The following is a 19,533-nucleotide window of genomic DNA, read 5'->3' on the forward strand; positions in this document are numbered from 1 at the left end:
CGCGCTCCAATCGAACTTCTCGTAGAAAATAGCGCACCAGAAGCCGTATCTTCCGGGCCGTTTTTTACGGCAATTAGGAAGAAATGGACGGAATCACCCCCCTCTCCATTGTCTCCCATCCCGTATACGAATACTACACCTGAAATCCGTACCACCTCAGATTCGTGGGTTAATGCCTTTAACTCACAGTGACTAGTGAGTATTTCGCAGTTGAGTGAAATATGTAGGACTTTTTCTTGAGGAAATGTGAGAAACTTGGAAATTGTCGTAGGTTTTGTTGCCGCGAAAGCTGGTGAAAAGAAAGTCTTCAGGAATTTTTGAAAAACTGACCAAAAAATGTCCTCGATGAATTTTTTGATGCCAGGCAGTGTTGACACTATTTTTTCCAGCTGATTTTACAGAGAAAGACCTTAGTTAGACGAACAGGGTAGTTTTAAAGAAGTCGTTTTCTGTCGGCATGGTCAAGTCATTCAGCTTCAAAGATTAATAGGTGCTTTGTGTAGAAATTCTCATGTTCTATTTTCCTCTATCACAACTTACCTGTCATGTGGTTATGATCAGTTTTAGATTGTTATCATAGTATTGCTATTCTCATTCCGTTTCTCTCTTGTTCTCTCTGTCAAACGTTAAATTCTTCAAAACGTCCGTAAGGTATCAAGTAAATCAATGAGTTTTCGCAGGTTTCTGAAAGTGAGGTTATTGTTGAAACATGGGAATATAATTGTCGCTTCTGTTCGATTTCATGGCCATCTTCTGAAAATTGAGCTTCTTGTCATTGTTTGCTTAAGCTCTTCACCCGGTTGTACAGTTCAATTTAATGCCATTCCGTAAAGCGTCTCATAGCGGGGAAGTGGATGAACCATCAACAAGTCAGGAGGTTGGTGAAAAATTGAAGCTTCATTTAATGTCTCCAGTGCATCGCAGCTTAGTGCATTTATAGACGTTGACTGCTCAAACTGGAGCAGGTTTGCATCGAAATGAGCTCTACTACGACATGGTTATGCGGTTTCTGCGCCGTACAAGTGGAACCCGATTAAGAATGTGGGTTTTTACCAGTAATATTTACTGGTTATTACTATTATTTACTCGTGGGTGTCCGAAGAAGTACCCCTTCAACAGCTGACCCTGACCTCTGGCATAAAGCTTGTGCAGACAATTCAGTTTTTCGCTAGTTCCATTGTTTCGCTCTCCAAATTATGGAGCTAAATTCATGAACTGAAAGTGGTTTGTACTTGCACCTTTTCTGTGGACACAACATTTTTCACTTCTTGTTTCTAATTGAATGTAATAACTGTTTATGGTCGCTAGTAACTTAAAAGCAGCGTTTCTCGAAACTGGCGTAGTTGGGAAACCTTTGGGAAAATGTAGAGTTCGGGATGTAGATTACGAGTTAGCGTAGCCCCACTCAATTTCTCTTAATATTTTGAGAGTGGGAATGAAGTATGTTGGAACGCGCCCTTTGTACATGGTCTGGCTCCCTCAGCGGCCTATTCATTGGTTTTGCCTGAACAGACTGGTGAGGAGACCTCGTTGGTCCCGCTCGATCGTGGGCGAGTGCGCAAGTAGAAGCATTTCTCACTTCTACTTGCGCACGCACCTCTTAGGAAAAAAAAACGCCATTCTTCAAAACGATTAAGAGATATTGAGTGTAGTCACGCTCATACTCGTAATCTTCACTTCGAACTCTATATTTTCTCAAAGGCTTCCCAACTACGTCAGTTTCACGACCCGCTCCCTTTAACATTATCATAAGTTGTGTCCCTGCAGGCGGTCCTGCAGTGAAATATGCTTTAGCCTATCGCGTTTGTGATGTCGCAGCCAAGAATAGGTGTCACGTTTACGTTTCTGCTTGTATCCTGATATAACTGGAAGTAGGAGAGCGGATTCGTGCCATTATAGGATTTTGTTCTTGATTCAGCAGGACGATATCCCAGTCAAAGGCCGGAAGAGAGCCTCAAAACATATAAGGAAATTTGCGTCTAATCTTGACTTTTATGTAGTTAGTAAATTTATTACAGAGCACAGAGGTATAAAATTGGAGCCGGAGTCGGAATGGATAGACCAGGAGAACCTCTGAAATTGGAGAACCCGTTTGAAGAATTAGAGAGACGGTGAGCCTTGAAACCTACGTGCTATTCTTGTTATGACCAGTCTTAGCTAAGCACTAACAAGCTCAACTTGGTTTCCACGTGTGAACACGACGTGTACTTAACAGTCCTTTTGAATTTAGAATGTGAAAATTTATCCTAAAGGTGGTCGTTCTTGTTTTTGTGCCTTTGTTTGCATTTTGTGATGCATGCATTGCTTTTTGCATTGCTTTTTCTTAACACGTGAATTTATCATTAGTACCATGTGTATTGATTAGTTTGCATTTTGTGTCTGTGTACAAGACTCTCAGTGGAAGAATTGTTTCACCGCTTATATTTTGGTTTTGAAAGGATGTTGTTCTAGGGTAATGGGTGAAGTCATGCAATCAGTGCAAAATAGATCACCACGTCGATCTTCTCGTCAACGAAATCGTGGTGCGTTCAAGTGTTGTTATTCTTTCATGAAACGGGTCGATAAATGCTTCATGCTTTTGATTGATATTCTACATCATCAAAAGTTGTTTTCTAGATCAAACGCAGGCATCACCTTCGCGATTATCTCCGATAGAAGTGAAGGTGGAAGATCCGTCAGCAGTAAGTTGCATAGATAGTTTATTTTCTCTCCTTGTTGTGTGTTTTTCTTCTTGCAAATTTATGGATCATTTCATAAATAATGCAACATTTTGTACTTCCTTTATCCACAAAATTACACTAAACAATTATTTGATCTAAAATGTACTTTTTATCTTTCACAATTCTTCCTCAATCGTTACGGCACAGCATCAATGACTCTTCCGAAATTTGCCCTCAGACGTGAATTTATGAAATTCGAAAAAGCATAATTCATTGCATGACAATAGCTAATCTTAACGTTTTAATTTCGTCTTAACTTGACATCGGTGCACAATAGGAACGCTGGTCCAGAAGACTGTAGGGTGTATTTTGTGGAAATCTATCATTTTATTAACTGTTCTCACATTTCAGCCAACGGTTCCCCCTGGCACTTCACATTCCCTTCTGTCAGTGAACACTACAGAATCGAACGTTGAAAAAGCTGCGAAGCAGGTCAGATCAAGTTTTGATGCCATTGTCATCTGAGATTTAACATGCTAAAAGCGTTCGCATAGGAAGCACAAGTTATGGCAAGGATAGCAGAGCTGCGACGGGCGGGGTTATGGACCGCAAGTAGACTTCCTCTATGTGTGGAACCACCCAGAAATAAGACCCATTGGGATTACGTACTAGAAGAGGTTAAATGGATGGCCACTGACTTCCGTATGGAGCGGCATTTCAAAAGGAATATTGCTCGGAAGGTTTGGCCTTTCTGAATAGGGGTTACTGAAGGTCCTGAGGGTTCTATGCTTTCGAGATTTCAGATCGCTGCCGCAATCCAAAAGCAGAAAAAGGAAGATGAGACTGACCAGGAACGTGCACATGCGCGGTTGATCAGGGTATGTTAATTTGCCCGTTCTTTCTGTTAAATGTCTCTGTATATGTCATCTTATGACTTGAGATTGTGGATAAACTTCATCCACGAATTTGAAGTTTTATTCTATGTGGTGTCCATTTATAGGATGGCAAAAGAATCTGTGCTTCAATTGCAAAAATGATTAGAGATTTCTGGCAAACCGTGGATAAAGTTGTGGAGCATCGGGCACAGGTATTTCTTGAACACTCGTTTGGTGCTGCTTCAAGTTGATTCAAGAGTAATTTTAAAGGAAATATTGGAATCAAAAAAGCGGAAAGCATTGGATGCACATATGGCCTTCATCGTGGGTGAAGCTGATAAGCTTAGTTCTATGGTACAGGAAGGCTTAACGCAAGACAAAGGATCTAAAACGCCATCTATGACATCTCGGGATGACGAAAATGGTGCGTATCGAGCTGAGAACTCATTTTCGATGTTTACATGATTACCCTTTTCTCAGGTGGTGATGCAGACTTCTGTGTGAGCGAATCCGAATCCGATGATGAGATCACTATCGAGCGTGAAGAAGCCGCTATGAAAGAACGTCACGAAGATGTTCGAGAAGAGGTCTCGGCGTTGAATAAGGATGCTGACAAAGACATGGATGATTTTTTAGCTTCGGTGAGAAGTCTATTGCTTTGCTTTTGATTCTACTGGGTAGTATTTACGAATTCACTTCGAAAGTGAGTTAGTCCAGCGAACGACATTTATCTTCAGCCGCAATCGGCTTTGATAACATAGCTTTCTTTGTAGTTCGTCCCTAACAACCCTCCATTTTAAAACATCTACATTTTAAATAATAGATTTTCGATCAGCGTACCGCTTCAATGATGTTAAAGTGCAAAACTTTCTCAAAATGTTCATTTTGCTTGCTTGGATAAGCTCCGCGTTCCTATCAAGTTATTAATTCAAGTAAACAGATAATTTCTGGATAGCTGAGGGAAAGGTTGGTTTAAAAAGCAGCGTATACTCTTGAGACTTTCTATAAAAGTTTTTGTAGCATTAGCACTCATGGTACTTCTATTACTATTTTTTAAAACTTTTTCTTTCTCGCTCTGAAAGTTGGTTGTGTTTTTACCTTGGATTTTGTATCTATTTTTAGTTACCACCGGAGTATCTTGCATCGCTGGGATTACAATTACCTTCTAGTAACACCACAGTATCTTCCGAGTCGCTTGCAGATTCGGAAGGAGAAGATGATAACAAGACATTGCAAGAAATTCAGTTAGCAGCTAAGTCTGAGAAGGTAAAGGATTTTCAACACTAGTAGTCATTGATTATCATTTGTTACACTCAAGGCGCGAAAACTAAGCGAAGAAGGAATCGAAGAATCAAGAGCAAAACGTCCAAAGCTGGAAGAGGCGTCCGATGAAGATAGCAAAAGTGGGAGAAGTAATGACGTGCCGCCTGCTACTCGCTCTGGAGAAGCGCATAAAAATGAGGAAGAGGAGGAAATGAGTGTAGACGAAGAAGACTCGGAGGTGGCGGAAGATCAAAATGGCAATTTGGTACGTATTCATTCTGATGTCTAGAAACTATTCTCTCTCCCTTTGCGGTTATCCCTAAGTGCATTTTCCTTTCCAGGAAGGCAACGGAGACGGTCGTGGGATGTTGGAAAGCGTTGATTACGCTAAGCTTAATAGTGTGAACAGTGATGAACGGCAACAAGAACTAGCGAACATCGCGGAGGCAGCACTTAAATTCCAGCCGAAAGGTTTCACTTTAGAAACAACTCAGGTACTGGTGCTTTCACAAAAATCTTATTTTGTTTGTTTACCTTATTTTCGTTATCTTTTCAGGTAAAAACAGCTGTGCCCTTTCTAATTAGGGGGACGTTGCGAGAATATCAAATGGTAGGACTGGATTGGTTAGTGACGTTATACGAGAAGAATCTCAATGGTATACTGGCTGACGAAATGGGTACATTGACATTTAGTCTTTAGTTGACTTTTTTTCTGCGTATCTTGTATCAAACTGGTTTTAAGTCACGTTTGATCCTCAAATTGGATCTTCTTTTCATTTATGTTAGCTTAAACTTTTATACTTTTAGGGTTGGGGAAGACTATTCAAACGATTTCTCTGTTGGCTCATCTTGCATGCTGCGAGTCCATCTGGGGTCCTCACCTCATTGTGGTTCCGACTTCAGTTATTCTAAACTGGGAGATGGAATTAAAAAAGTGGTGTCCTGCGTTTAAAATATTGACCTATTTTGGAACGCAGAAGGATCGAGCAGAGAAACGCAAGGTGGAGTTATTGCTTCCGGCTTGAAGTGACTGTGTTTGTAATTTATTGGAAAATCATTTAAAAAAAACTTATTGTGTATTGCATGCGTTTCTTTCATTTCTCCAAATTTTTTGTTTATGTTAGTTCAAGCTTTGTTGATGAAGCCACTGTTTCAGGGATGGTCGAAACCAAATGCATTTCATGTTTGCATAACATCTTATAAGACTGTAACTACTGATATTAGAGCATTCAAAATGAAGGTTTCTGTTTCAAAATTTACTTTTTTGTTTCTGATTCCAACCGCACTACGAGTAGATTAATGTTTATATACGTTCAGTCTTGGCAATATCTCATTTTGGATGAGGCCCAAAACATCAAAAACTGGAAAAGCCAACGATGGCAAGCTCTTTTGAATGTGAAGGCAAGACGTCGTCTACTTTTAACGGGTATGTTCTCGTTGTTTTTCCCGCTATCTCTACATATATTCTATCGCTTGCCAAACTCCTTTATGTCCAATTTCTCTAGGTACCCCACTGCAGAACTCGTTAATGGAACTGTGGTCGCTAATGCATTTTTTAATGCCAGCGATATTTGCGAGCCATGACGATTTCAAGGATTGGTTCAGCAATCCACTTACTGGCATGATGGATGGAAGTGTAGAATTTAATGCTCCGCTTGTGCAGCAGCTACACAAGGTGAGCTTGAAAATCCAACAGATCCTAGTTTGAATGTGGGAAGTATTGCGGTTCTGCTTCAGAAAATCTTTTTTTTATGGCGATAATTTTGTTTTTTTGCTTCCATTTATCTTGTTCATTTTATATATCTTCCATGTTCAGTCACATTTTCCAGGTTTTACGCCCTTTCATTCTTCGCAGATTGAAAAGTGAAGTGGAAAAACAACTTCCAAAAAAGACTGAACACGTAATTAAATGTCCTTTATCAAAGCGGCAAAGGTACCTGTACGACGACTTTATGAGCCAGAGATCGTAAGTTTTGTTTAATCTTTTTGTTGTTGTTCACCAAATATCGTCTTTGTTCAATTATAATATCATTTGATTTTTTTAGAACGCGTGACAACTTAAAGTCTGGTAACATGCTCTCTGTCCTCAACATCGTCATGCAGTTGAGGAAGGTAGAAATATTCTTTTTTTTTTTGCAGGAATATTCCATTCCGTTGTTTTTCTTTATTTTTGTTCTTGTTTTTGAATTCTTGTTTTTCTTTATTTTTTTTAATTTCTAGTTCCTTTTGTGTGAAACAATCAATTTTGTAGTGCTGCAACCATCCAAATCTGTTTGAACCTCGCGCAGTACAGTCTCCCCTTTGTCTTCATCAACTGCGATTTTCTTGCCCTGGATTGGTACTAGATCTTGATGAGAAAGAATTTGGTCGTGATCTTCCAGAATTCTTTGATCTGCGGAAACGTTTCACTGGAATAAGCTCGTCAGCGGTATGATATTTCGCAATTCCGCCATTTTTGCGAATATTTCGGTTAGAAAGGTTATCCGATTAGAATTCGAAGTGTAGGTTCTAATCTGTTTGTTTTTTTAGGTTGGTCGAGCTCCCTTGATAGAAGAGCTGGCTGAGTCGAATGATTCTCGCCCACCAGTTGTTCCAGGCTTCCGACTCCATAGGCCAATTGCTAGTGGAACGGTGAGGAAGTTGCTCCAATTTCACTTTTTTCCGTTTGCTTTTCTTATTGAGATTATTCCTGTGTACTCTACACGCTAATTTTTCCAGAATTTTACTTTTAGACCATACCAAGTAACGCCCAATCATCAGAAATCGCTTCGGTTGTTGATGTGAGCGCTGCCGAGCTGCAACGTGCCGGATTTGCCCAGAATGAGATGGTTCTGGTGGTACGAGACGGCGATGATATTGAGAGCATTCTTGGGAGCAGTACAGGTAGATGAGTGTGATTTTTCTCAATGTCGAGCTTCGTAGAACCTGTGATTTCATGAAAATTACATCTAACCTCAGTACAGTCCTATAGTAAATCAAGAGGTGGAATCTTCTTTTCCAGGCGCACCAGTGCCTATGCGGGTACGAGTAGATGATGGGCGGTTGGTGCTTGACTCGGATGGCCTTAAACAGGGAAAAGGGGCAAAACTTTGCCAGGTATCTTTTTCATCGATCACTTGATCTATTTTTTCTTTATGCTTATAACCTTTAGGTTGTAACTGGAGTAAACGGGGAGAAGACGTTACAAGAAGTAACCAGTCGAACGGGAGAACAACAATCCGGAGGAAATGCTCCTGTGCCTGTCTCCCAAGTGGCTAATCCTGCGCCGCCGGCCATGGCAGCGATGCCAGGCAGAGCAGCTTCAACAGCTTCAATGACATCTAGTGTTGATGCTAACAAGACAGAAAGAATTCCATATGGAGAAACTACGAATAAGTCATCTGTCCACGTTCATGTAAGTCTTCTTTGCAGAAATTATTATTTGGTGAGAACAGCAGAATGTCCCATTTAGCCTTTTCTGCGCTGTTCGACGGCATTGTCAAAAGTGGCTCCGCTAACGGTGTCAACAGCAACAGTTGGCTTTCATCATTCGATGCAGAACGGTGGTACCCATGATTACAACGATTATATTGAAAGCATCGAAGAATTGTCTGCCCGACTGAGTCCACCGCTGAAGAAACGTCGAACCGATTTATCTGAAAAGCAGCTTGTTAGTGGAGAGTTTGCAGAACTTGTTCCGGTTCGTTTCTTTCCTGAAAGAGTTAATATCTGTATATCCATGCTAGTCTTTCTATACCTTATAATGTAGGTTTGCATTTAAAGGTCGAGGTGTTGCAACGTATGGAAGAAAATAATCGCCTAAGGTTGAGAAGAATAATTGAGCGTTTCGAATGCCAACAAAACCCTATGTATTCTACACAATTGATCTCTATGCTTCAAAAATCCATTGTCTCTAAGTTATTTCCCACGGTTAGTATTTTTTTTTCATGTTGTTCGATCTTCCTTACTTGTTGATATGTGTGCTGATTTTTTCTTGAAATGTAGATCGGAGATGGAAAAACAGACGACGCTGGATACTTGGAGATTAGCAGTGCGGCTTCATTGGACATTCAAGATTCTCTAATATCTTGGGCTGAGGATACTATGAAACGGTTATTAATGTCGTATAATTGTAGCTTTTTGTAGCTTGCTATCTTTCTGGAAATGATTGTTTGGAAGAGTTTCAAATGATAGCTCCAAGTTGTTCTTATTTTGAACAGAAACAAATAATTTCAACTTTACTTGTTGATTTTATTTCCACTTTGCAATTTGTTTTATTTCTACGACTTTGAATTCTGCTTATTCTTCCGTTTCTAGAGAGTGATAATATTCATCGTTGGCTCGTTCAGATTTTGGATATGGGTCAATCCAGCCGTCACGGATGCTCCATCGCTGTGGAGTTCATCTTCAGGACATGGTTCTTATGTTCGTATTATGAATGAACAACTTTCAATGGCTTCTCGAGAGTTGTTATCCATGACACATCCACTAACCCATATCGCCCTCGTCTCTTCACAGCTACAGTTCCCTGAACTTCGTCTAATTGAATATGACTGTGGTATGTACATTTAAAAGTTTGCACGAATTTTCGCAATAGGTTACTCTTCCTGCTCATGATCAACGAAATCTTTTTAAGGCAAACTGCAAGCACTAGCACGTTTACTTCGTCGCCTTTACGTGAACAAACATCGTTGCTTGATTTTCACCCAAATGTCGCGAATGTTGGATGTTCTCCAGGCTTTCCTTTCTTATCACGGGTATCAGTACTTTAGGCTAGATGGAACTACTGGTATAGAACAGCGACAGGTTTGCAGTTTTTCTTCTGTTATTTTATTTCTCATCATTGGTCTTATAATTGCAGGCGATGATGGAAAGGTTTAATGCTGACACCAAGATTTTCTGTTTTATCCTTTCCACTCGCTCCGGTGGCGTGGGAGTTAATCTAACTGGTGCAGATACGGTGATTTTCTACGATTCGGACTGGAATCCAACAATGGATGCGCAGGCTCAAGATCGCTGCCACAGGGTGCGGGCCGTTATAAATCGTTCTTGCAGATTATAATGCACTAGAAATTCTTGCAAATTATTGTGTTTTGTTTTATAGATTGGACAAACCCGAAATGTTACGATCTTCCGATTGATTTCGGAACGAACCATAGAGGAGAATATCTTACGGAAAGCAATCCAGAAACGTCGCTTAGGCGAAATGGCGATCGACGATGCCGGGTTCACACCAGAATTCTTCAAACAGTCCGATAATATTCGGTATGCTAAACTGCAAGTGTTGTTTAACATTATCTCAAGGATATGATCCACATTTCAGTGATCTTTTTGATGGCACCGTTGATGTGAGCGATATAGCGGTTAGTGAGGGTCCCAAGAGTCAGAAGGATGTAGAGAAGGTATGTAAACTTTGCAATGTTCTTAATCATTGTTTAAGATCCAATGAAACCTTATGATTTAGGCAATGGCTGCTCTTGAAGATGAGCAAGATGTAACCGCAGCAAAGATGCTGATTGCGGAAACTAGAGCGGACAAGGCCGAGTTTGACGAGTCGAAGAATGTTAATACCAGTGAGAATTCTGTGAGCGTTTTCCAAAGTCATCTAGACAATGAGGAGCCGTTGGATGAAAAATACATCGAACTTATCAGCCAGGTACGTTTGAGGCAGCTATGGAGTTATTCGTAATATTTACAGTTGTGAAAGCGAGCTTGTATGTGAGGCTTTAACTAATGTTGTAATCACGGTTTTAGTTGTTCGAGACTTTTTCGTAAATTGAAAGAAAATCATACTAATTGGTGTGACTTTTGTTTCTAAGAGCCCAAAGTTGCTCAAGAATTGTTAAAAAAAAAAGAAACGTTTGCTTCTGCTTCGTGCCAGAAGTGTTATTTACATCCAGTCGAACTAATCAGCTTTAAAAATAGGAGATTATAGCAGCAGGGTAATCAACTTTGAGCATTCGGTTAACTTTGTTTTCTTCAGTTGAAACCGATAGAGCGATATGCGGTCAATTTCCTTGAAGCCGAGTACAAGCCGGAATTCGAGGAAGAGGTTAGAGAGGCTGAGGTAAGCTTTGAATGCATGTTTCATCTCTGTCAGTCTTCCTTCATCCTAACTATCTCTTCTAAATTTAGGCGCTGATCGAGCAAAAACGCGAAGATTGGGTGCGAGCACACAACAAAGCTCTTAGTAATGAAGATACTGAACCAGCAGCAGACGAGGATTCTTCACGTGTTGATGATGATTTCTACGGAGCAGGCCTGCTCTTAGATGAGGTACGATCGCGACGTAAAAATCGCGTCTCAACCTCTACGGGTACAGTCTCCGCAAAAGTTGTTCCTTCACGTCATTCTGAACGGTTATCGGTACCACATCATAAATCTATCTCTCCTAGGAAGACCCTATCAGGTCGCCGCATTGTTGCGCCTAAATCATTTTCATCACCTAATATTTCCTCTTCAACACGTAATTTACGTTCCGGTTCCTCATTGTCTCCAGTTAAATCGTCAGCACAGACGGCTGCGCGATCTGCAGTTCGGCGAGCGGCAGCACGAGTTGTTGCTACCACTGTTTCTGCTACTCCTTCTCCTACAGCTGATTCTACGAGGAAAAGTCGAGCAAGAAAGAAACTTGCTTCACCACCTCCTTCATCATCTCCTCCAGCGTCACCGCCGAATCACGAAGTGGCGAAGAGACGTAGCAGGAAGCAAGAGGCATCCAAGACAACGAAAGATGATACTTCTTCAGAATCTCACGATTCAGTGCCCGCTAAAGTGGTTGCGAAACCGCAGCATTCAGGGACTTCCCAGACGTCTCCACAACGGCCTGCATCAAAATCAGCTAATTCACCTGTTTCTGCTACGAAAGCCCCACCTCTGACCTCTCTCGCACCATCAGTTTGCGTTCGCCCGTCGACAATTGCTGGAGCAGTCCTCACTACTCCCGCCACTTCATCGCCATCTTCCTCCTCTATGCCTCCCTCAATAGTTCGTCCCCTAAACACGTTATCAGTCCCATCCTCTCCATTCAAAACAAATACTTCGCCTCAAGCACGCTTTCCTGTTCGAACCATTTCTCGTCTCTCAAATCAGTCCTCTCCTTTGCTTGCTTCTCCATCTGTTCAGTCCTCCCCAGTGCGCCTCCCTGTTCGTATATTACAGACTTCACCTTCGATTTCGCGCCATTCTAGTCTTAATGGGCCGTCAGTCCACCACACTTCTCCACTACTAGTGCGTAGAGCAAATATTACTCGTTCTCCTGTGCTAACAGCAACATCAGCGGATCGACCCCAACAGCGCTATGTTGTCGTCAGTCGCGGGACGAACAATATGTCAGTTGTAATGCCGTTGCGGTCTTCTGCCTCGAGCAGTAATGCTATTGTGCGCCCAACTTCCGCACCGATGCCTGTCCGACGGTTAATCGTACAGCCAAGAAGTTCAGCAGTGCCAGCGCAATCACCAAGGCTTATCCAACGTCCTGGACTTGGTGAGTACGAAAGACCAAGACTGCAGTTTCGTGCAAGTCGGCCGGGTGGAGCATCACAGCCAGACGGCTCACCTTCTTCGTTAGGGCAGCAATGATGAGAAGCTTCTCGGTATTCTTGTCTGTATATCCTATAAGTGCTCAGCTGAATTTACGTCTTATTTTAGCATGTTTGAACGCCGCGTTTCATCTACTCTGCTGTCTGTTTTTGTTTTCCGCGCGATCTCACATACTACCGTTATGGACGGTTTCATTGTGCCTTTTAGCAGTCACTTTGTTCGTATCCCGTTATGCTTTTCATTCGTAACCAAAACGTAGATTTCAAATTCTAGCTTGAAACAGACTCAGTAAAATACTCGGTGCTAAACGATTTCACCATCGAATAATTTGTAGTAAAGTAGCATTAGTTTTGTTATTTTGTACGTTGTTTCCGCGTTTTGCATGTATATGTTGCACATCTGTTGAATTGACTGAGAGGTTTTTGTTTTCTGTGCGTTAACTTTCGATTGATTTATGAAATCGTTTGATAAACGTATATTGATGCGTTGTTCGTGTGTGTTGATGTATCGCTGGTGGCCGTCGATCCGCGTTGATTGTGCGTCGCGCATGTGCGGTTGCGGTCTGGTCCGTCGCTCAGCGATTCGCCGCCGCCGCCGACATGTCAAGAGCTAACAGTCGACGCGCGGCGACGACGCGTAGTGCGATTCACCATACAGCAGCAGCACATCGATGTACAGTAGCGAAAGCCTTCATTAAGCGATTTGAATAGCTTTGAAATCAGATTTGCTAATCAGATAGTCTGGATACCAGATCAACTGTAAAGAGTTTACGACTCGCCGTGGTGGGGAATTGAACGGCAAATTCAGAATTTCCCTCGGGAAAGAAGTTTAAGTCTTTAAGTGTAGTTCGTGAAGGACGATTATGAGTAATTAAGCTAATTTCGAAGTTACACGTGTCCTGAGTGCCGTTAAAAGTTCTCTTTTCAAACACTTTGACTTAAGGATTCGGACTTTTCGTGATCCCTTCTCTTTAAAAATATAATGTAATAGTAATACATCAATGTTAGCTTAACTGTTTAATCCTTAAAATGGTTAACATTTGCTTGAGACCGCACGGTTGCAGAAGTTGTTTTTCAAAGAACGCATGAAAAGGGTGTGAATTTCGAAAATTGTTGAACAAAATCAAAAACGTATCTATATAAGAAAAAACATATAAAAACATATAAATATAAAAAAAGCTAAAAATAGAAATACATATGTGTCGGTTAATGTTGAAGACAGAAGCGAACCAATACCAATTTTTAAAACACGAGAAAAAACCGTGAGGAATTTCCCGGTTTTCTAAGGAGAAACTCATTTTCATGTGTCTATCTTCGAACTGAATACACCAATGTGTCTTTGCACTAATGCAACCCTAAAAAATGTTAAATATTTCTATGATATGTACGCTAGAAACCATGTTTTTCTTTGGGACATATGTTATATTCCAACACAAACAAATTTGTCATTTATCTCAACGAAAATGTCTCATGAATCTGTGAGCTGCCGCTTTCCTAGATATGAAGAACATAACAGCTACCTTTAAAAAAATGCTAAGAGGTTCATCTGTAAAAGCAATTTACTAGTAAATAATGATGGTAATACGCAAAGACCACATCAAATTCCAACCGTGAACTACCGATTTTATTGCAGACTTGTTACGGAAAAGTACACACTAAATCTATTCAAACTAAATATTTACAGGTGTTTGCTGATGACCCGGACTTCTTCAATCAGATCATGCCGGTAAGTTTGGTTACATTATCCGAACAGTTAGAAATAGGTTAAGTGATCAAACGGAGACCTCTTAGACATGGACTCCATTCCCAACGCCACCATTGTCTGACTCCGAAAATGACGTCTATTTCGACGATTGCCTCGACCTACTGTACGATCGTGACTTTATGCCTGAAGAATGTCTTCCGTTGGAGATACATGAGCTTCACAGTTCACTTAACAGGCCTATCAGCCCAGTGAAGAAGACTTGTGAGAATATCCTAGTTTAATCTGTAGAGATCTTAGGATATACAAAAATTGCAGCACCTACTCCGGTTCCACCAAACAGCAGCTCGCAAATGTCGTCATCCGATGCAGCAGTGATGAGTTTGCTTCAACAAGCTCTCCATAATCCTCCAAAGTCCTACACTCCACCACCAGCAGCGAACATTCCAGTTCCTTACTCGCCAGCCGAATTTGACCAATACATGCAGGGTTACCATGATCTCAAAAATGGTATGATATATTCTGTAAGGGACTGTTCAAGTTCTTAAGTTAAGATTAATTTCTTTAAAGATAATATACCTGAAAATCGGGTCTCGAGAAAGGAGCGGCGTGTCACACCTCGCCAGTTGGAACAGAAAGGACGAGAGCTTATGCGACCAGTAACTCCTCCTCCTGCTGTTAGAGAAGAATTAGACTATGATGGACCAGAATGGAATGTCATCGAAGACCAGGCGTTGCTCACGGTAGGAGAATCTAAATCATCGTAGAATGTGTTTTCAATATCTTGCTCATTTTCCAGGCCATTCGAAATGAAGATATCATGTGCCATAATTTCGACCGAACAAAAACGTCTCTGCGATATAATTGGGAGTATATTTCGGGATTTGTGAACAGGGTTACCAGGTTTTACAGGTGATTCATAGTCATATTTTATCTCCAATGAAGTTGTTCTAAACGTTTCTTTATTTACGCTTCTGTTTCGTTAATAAGTTTCCGGTAATGATTTTTTGTGTTCATAAATATTCAGAGGGGAGGGTTGGAAAATTGGCTGCTTTAATGTAAGCTGCCAATGCTCTGTATCTGGGCCTAGAGAATTTGATTTGCAGAATTTGAAACGCTCATTCCAGCCTCCTTTTTTCGGTCATGAACAAAGCTCTTCATCTTGACAAATTTTCCTCGAATTTTTGATCCTGGTTTATACTGTTGCTCATCTAAATCCCAACTGTCTAGATCCCCGAGGCAGTGTTCAATCCGGTACCAATTGGTCGTAAGACCACGAGAAAGCGGTCAGTTGATGGTCATTGACCCTCTAACGAAGAAACCCAGAAAGGTGCCGTTGACACCAGCAGAAGTCGGTATGTTCTGGATGATTCTCCGAACTGAATTTACTCTTGTGGTCGTATTAATTATACTGTGGCTATGGATACGTGTTCGGAATTATTTTCTGCTTTATTTGTAGTTCATCTGCGCAAGGGCCGTGTCTCTACAGATCTCCAGTATGCTCACGATGCTGATCGATTGCGTGACGCATCGTATACTGGACGTCTTCGTCTTATAGAGAGCCTAACATCGCGACAGAACGAGTTCAGAGAACAACGCCGACCAATTGGTAAAAAACTACTAAATTTTGTTCCACATGCATTCACAATGCAACGTATTTATCTCCAGACTCACGGTGGCTTGAACCAAGCGGCCGTCTGCCTCCGGCACAGGAGAACCGACTTTCTGTTCTTGGAGTTCGATATGCCTCAACAATGTACCCAGATGATATCGTCAAGAATTTGGTAACTTTTTATATTAGCTTCACTTTATTTGGCTTCGTAAAGGGTTTTTTTTGGAGTGTTTCTGTTGATTTTTTTGTTTTTATTCCTACCTTTTTGTTCATTATTTCCACTTTGAGAAAGCATTTTGAATGTTTTTGTCAGCAAAAGTGATTTACAATTCCAGGAAGAGAAGAGGATAGCACAAGAGGCGGCGAAGAAGAAGTTGGCTGAACAGCAAACTAACAACGAGAGACCGGTTAGTTTCATCGTTTTCTAAGTTGCAAAATTCATTGACTAGAAACTTTATAACTTGAAATTCCACTAAACCTCTCCTTTCGAAGTATGTGTTTGTAACTGCTGCGTTATTTGTTTAGACGATTGGTGGTTTTGATTCCGTCACAAGTTTTTTTTTCTTCTGTAGAATGCTACGATTTAGAATTCACCTCCTCATCCGGTCATATCCGTGTGTGTCCGACCACCAGCTGTTACCGCAGGACCCGACGTTGTCCAGTCTAGAATACCTATCGTCATATCAGTGCCGCAGCTTGTAGTTAGTCATTAATGTTGTGTTCCTTACTTTCTGACATTAACCCGTCTAAAAATAAGCTGTTTCAGCAGCAACATCCTCCTCAATTACAACCCTCAGTGCCGCAGGATATCCCCATGGTAGGCTCATACCGTAACTGCTGAGACTTAGCGACGTAATTATTATAACATTTAGGGAGTTTTGTCGCAGTCGCATTCTCCTGTCGGTGGAATGCGCCGCGTTGGATCACATTCACAAGTTGGTGTGCCAATAGCTGGAACGTTGCAACATGTCCAGGGCGGTGCTCCAAATACACAACATAACTACGTTGTTGTCAGTCAAGATTCGCTGCAGCCCTCATCAAGGATGCAGGTAGTTGTTTTTTTTCTATTCATTCGTTGAGTTGGAGAGTTAGTTCAGAGAGTTGTGTGAGCCTTTTCAGTTTGTTACGCGAACAACTGATGGCATGACTATAGGCCAGGGCGGTCAGCCGGTTTACCGTTCTATTAGTAGCTCTGCACAAGCAAAACGAACTCCACCATCAACTCCTTCCCTCAGTAGAGTTAGTGTTCCTTTTCTACCTTTTTTCTAATGCAAAATAGTCTTTCGCAAGTTTCAGGTACAAGGCGGGTACATGGCGAGTGTTCAAACTGTTTCCGGTAATAGCACTCTGTTCCAACCTGGGGCGAGCACAGTTGGTGGACCTCAGCGAGGGAGGGTTATGCAACGGGTGAGCCTGGTTTGTACTATAATACACTGAAAAAGTTCTTGTGATTTCGATTTGACGTGATTGTTGAAACCAGTTTCGATTTTTACTGTAGGAAATAGTCGAGTTATTTTTTTCGTGATGCTTGATGAGTTGTGAGTTACCGGATATCATGTCTAGCTTTGAGTGAAGCTTACAACCTTCCTTTTTGTTTTTTTTTTATGAAGTTAGCGTTGGGAAGAACAGCAACGGGAGTATACTGTTGGCGAATTCGCAGTGTTTTCTTTTTTAAAAAGAGTTCGAAGAAATGATTATTAATTCAGTTTGATGAGTTGCGACAATTAACCGATGTGATCTATTTTTGAGGTCAAAATTCCCACTTTTGAAGCGTAAAGATGTGTACAAGACAAGCGACAAGCGCCGTTTTTAAGCACTGGTCCTTCTTCACACACAGCACCAAACTCAGCTTAAGCGACCTTTTTACTCTGAATTAACAGCAAGTGACACTTCACTCCAATGATCTGAGAAAACAAAAAATCAGCGCTCGATGCAAAGTTGCCCGATTCGCAGCCCTCTTTCATAATTTTTGCAAGAAACATGAAATTATCTTAGTTGTTTAGCCCGCAGCACCTCGTATGTTCGTCCAGCAAGCTCCTCAAGGTGGAGATCGACCCTATGTTGTGCCACAGCAACAAATTCGAATGGTTTCAACGCAAAGGTTGCCTCCTCAAAAGAGGACAATCGGGCAGAAGTCACCCGTAAGTTATTTAGAGAACTAAAATGTTCCACACATTAATTCTACAACATTCAGACATCAGCAATGAGCTATTTTTTTTATTGCTTAACATCAGCTAATCTAGTCATTTCTAGATGACCGCTGTTATGGTACCAACAAGATCCGGACAACCTCATCAGCTGCGTGCAGTACCGTGCGTTTCTCGTCTAACATTTCCTACATTCTTTTTTTTTCGGAACCACCGGATTTTCTCACTTACAGAAGAGGCTTCACTCCGCAAGGTACTCGAATAATGAATGTTGTAATGGCACCTAGTACAGTGGCGACATCAAGCTCTTCACAGTCTTTGCAATCTTGTCAGCCAGGCAGCGCCACGTTAATACCCTCTGGTGCACCTGCTGTACGCCATCCGTCACCGTTTTCGGAGGGTAAGCAGCATAGTTACCTTATTTAAGCGCTACCCCCCTAACTCAATATAATGGAGAGAAGACATGAAAACGCCACTCGTTTTTCCCTTTCAGCCACTGGAGTAACGGTGAAGAGGCAGTTACTCTCTCAATCTCGGCCATTAGGCCCAGCGTCCCGAGACGGCTCACCTCAAACTGTAGCCCAAGTTGTCATCGCCCCACCTCATCAAGCAGCACCTGAGGAACAGCACTCAGTAGCTGCACCTTCACTACCTCAATCATCGGCCCAAGCCGAAGAAATGCCTCAGAGGCAGTCCTCACCATCTCATGCTTCCTGATCAAAACAGTGCTGAAAAATCTGAATTACGTGTATTATGCTTTAATTTATTCCAGAGAGTCTATCTGCTTGATTTTTCGTGTTTTTTTTCTTCATGTTGTGGACGATTGCCAAGCATTTATATAATTATTGTTGATGAATCATTGATGTATTGATCGTTCACGGTCGCGTTCATGTTCTCAGTATGAATTCGGTGACTTTTTAAATCTTGTTCAGTCTGTTTAATAAAAAAAAATATTGCTCAATATCGAGAAATTGTTGTTTGCGCTTGGATTTGTCCAGATTATTGCTTTCTTTCTTCTATCTGATCTCAGAAGTCTTTTCTTTTCGCTAAGCATTTCTTTGTTACTTTTACTCACTTTTACTTGGATAATTTGATGAGCTGTAGCAGAGCTTATCATGCATCTTTCAAAGTGTAGCCTTATTAACTGGTGTTTGACATAGGCAACTTGACATATAGAGATGACGCTTCGGTGTTTTCTTTTCTAAGTCCACGAATATAGGAACTAGTTACAGAGCTCATTTCTCCATCATTTTTTTATTTTCAAGAAGGTTTTGACTAGAGGGATATATAAGGCTGAAAAAAAGAATGAATGATGGTCGAATGTGTGTTTGACAATTGTAATTGTAATTGGATTCAGTGAAAGTGATTCTATGACTGCACTCTTTCATTTCTCTTTTGAAAGCAACTCTGCGTTTGGCGGGTTTGCCCATTGCTGGAAAATGTGCTCACACATAGAAGTTATTAACACGACAATAGACTATGATTATATTTTAATTGTTTGTTTATCATTAAACCCATTAGCACATCATCGTTTCCAAATTATTTGGAAAACACGCCTCAAAAAGAAGCATGATTCATTAGCTTGATTAGTCGAGACATTTTGAGAACGTTAGTGAAGAATTACAAGCATTTATTGATGCAGCGGAGGACAAGACCATTTATTTTGTCCATCATGACTATACGCACATGAAAGGTTACCCTGTTAGTCTTCGCAGACTCCAATGAGAACCTGTATTGCACATTGGAGCCCTTTG

The 19,533-nt window shown here is 41.2% G+C and overlaps 1 protein-coding gene across 3 annotated transcripts; it reads left to right on the forward strand.

Annotated features, from left to right (window-relative positions):
- Positions 1-817: 817 nt before the first annotated feature.
- On the forward strand, positions 818-18,496 carry RB195_008282 (uncharacterized protein; the record flags this gene model as incomplete). Of its 3 annotated transcripts, XM_064194708.1 has the most annotated exons (55): positions 818-877; positions 941-1,041; positions 2,019-2,111; positions 2,452-2,522; positions 2,617-2,681; positions 3,072-3,152; positions 3,215-3,400; positions 3,464-3,538; positions 3,661-3,747; positions 3,806-3,959; positions 4,016-4,176; positions 4,658-4,801; positions 4,854-5,063; positions 5,140-5,292; positions 5,355-5,475; positions 5,606-5,799; positions 5,955-6,038; positions 6,116-6,224; positions 6,304-6,473; positions 6,628-6,764; positions 6,844-6,910; positions 7,050-7,226; positions 7,328-7,429; positions 7,531-7,681; positions 7,800-7,894; positions 7,950-8,192; positions 8,250-8,477; positions 8,561-8,707; positions 8,783-8,889; positions 9,127-9,335; positions 9,414-9,583; positions 9,639-9,803; positions 9,882-10,042; positions 10,101-10,179; positions 10,242-10,433; positions 10,761-10,844; positions 10,913-11,053; positions 14,003-14,044; positions 14,110-14,284; positions 14,339-14,530; positions 14,591-14,763; positions 14,820-14,932; positions 15,251-15,375; positions 15,480-15,629; positions 15,689-15,804; positions 15,968-16,039; positions 16,220-16,333; positions 16,399-16,449; positions 16,505-16,681; positions 16,752-16,871; positions 16,929-17,039; positions 17,636-17,773; positions 17,886-17,944; positions 18,013-18,179; positions 18,273-18,496. In XM_064194708.1, 55 exons carry the CDS (start codon positions 818-820, stop codon positions 18,494-18,496), a joined length of 7,293 nt encoding a protein of 2,430 aa, XP_064045852.1. The 3 variants fall into 3 exon arrangements, with proteins under 3 accessions (XP_064045852.1, XP_064045853.1, XP_013293401.2); XM_064194707.1 differs by lacking the exons at positions 14,003-14,044; positions 14,110-14,284; positions 14,339-14,530; ... (13 more) ...; positions 18,013-18,179; positions 18,273-18,496 and having other exon boundaries at positions 10,913-12,358; XM_013437947.2 differs by lacking the exons at positions 818-877; positions 941-1,041; positions 2,019-2,111; ... (32 more) ...; positions 10,761-10,844; positions 10,913-11,053 and adding an exon at positions 13,782-13,796.
- Between the last annotated feature and the right edge of the window lie 1,037 nt (positions 18,497-19,533).

The sequence above is a fragment of the Necator americanus genome, chromosome III (assembly GCF_031761385.1).
Source record: "Necator americanus strain Aroian chromosome III, whole genome shotgun sequence".
Lineage (NCBI taxonomy): Eukaryota > Metazoa > Nematoda > Chromadorea > Rhabditida > Ancylostomatidae > Necator > Necator americanus.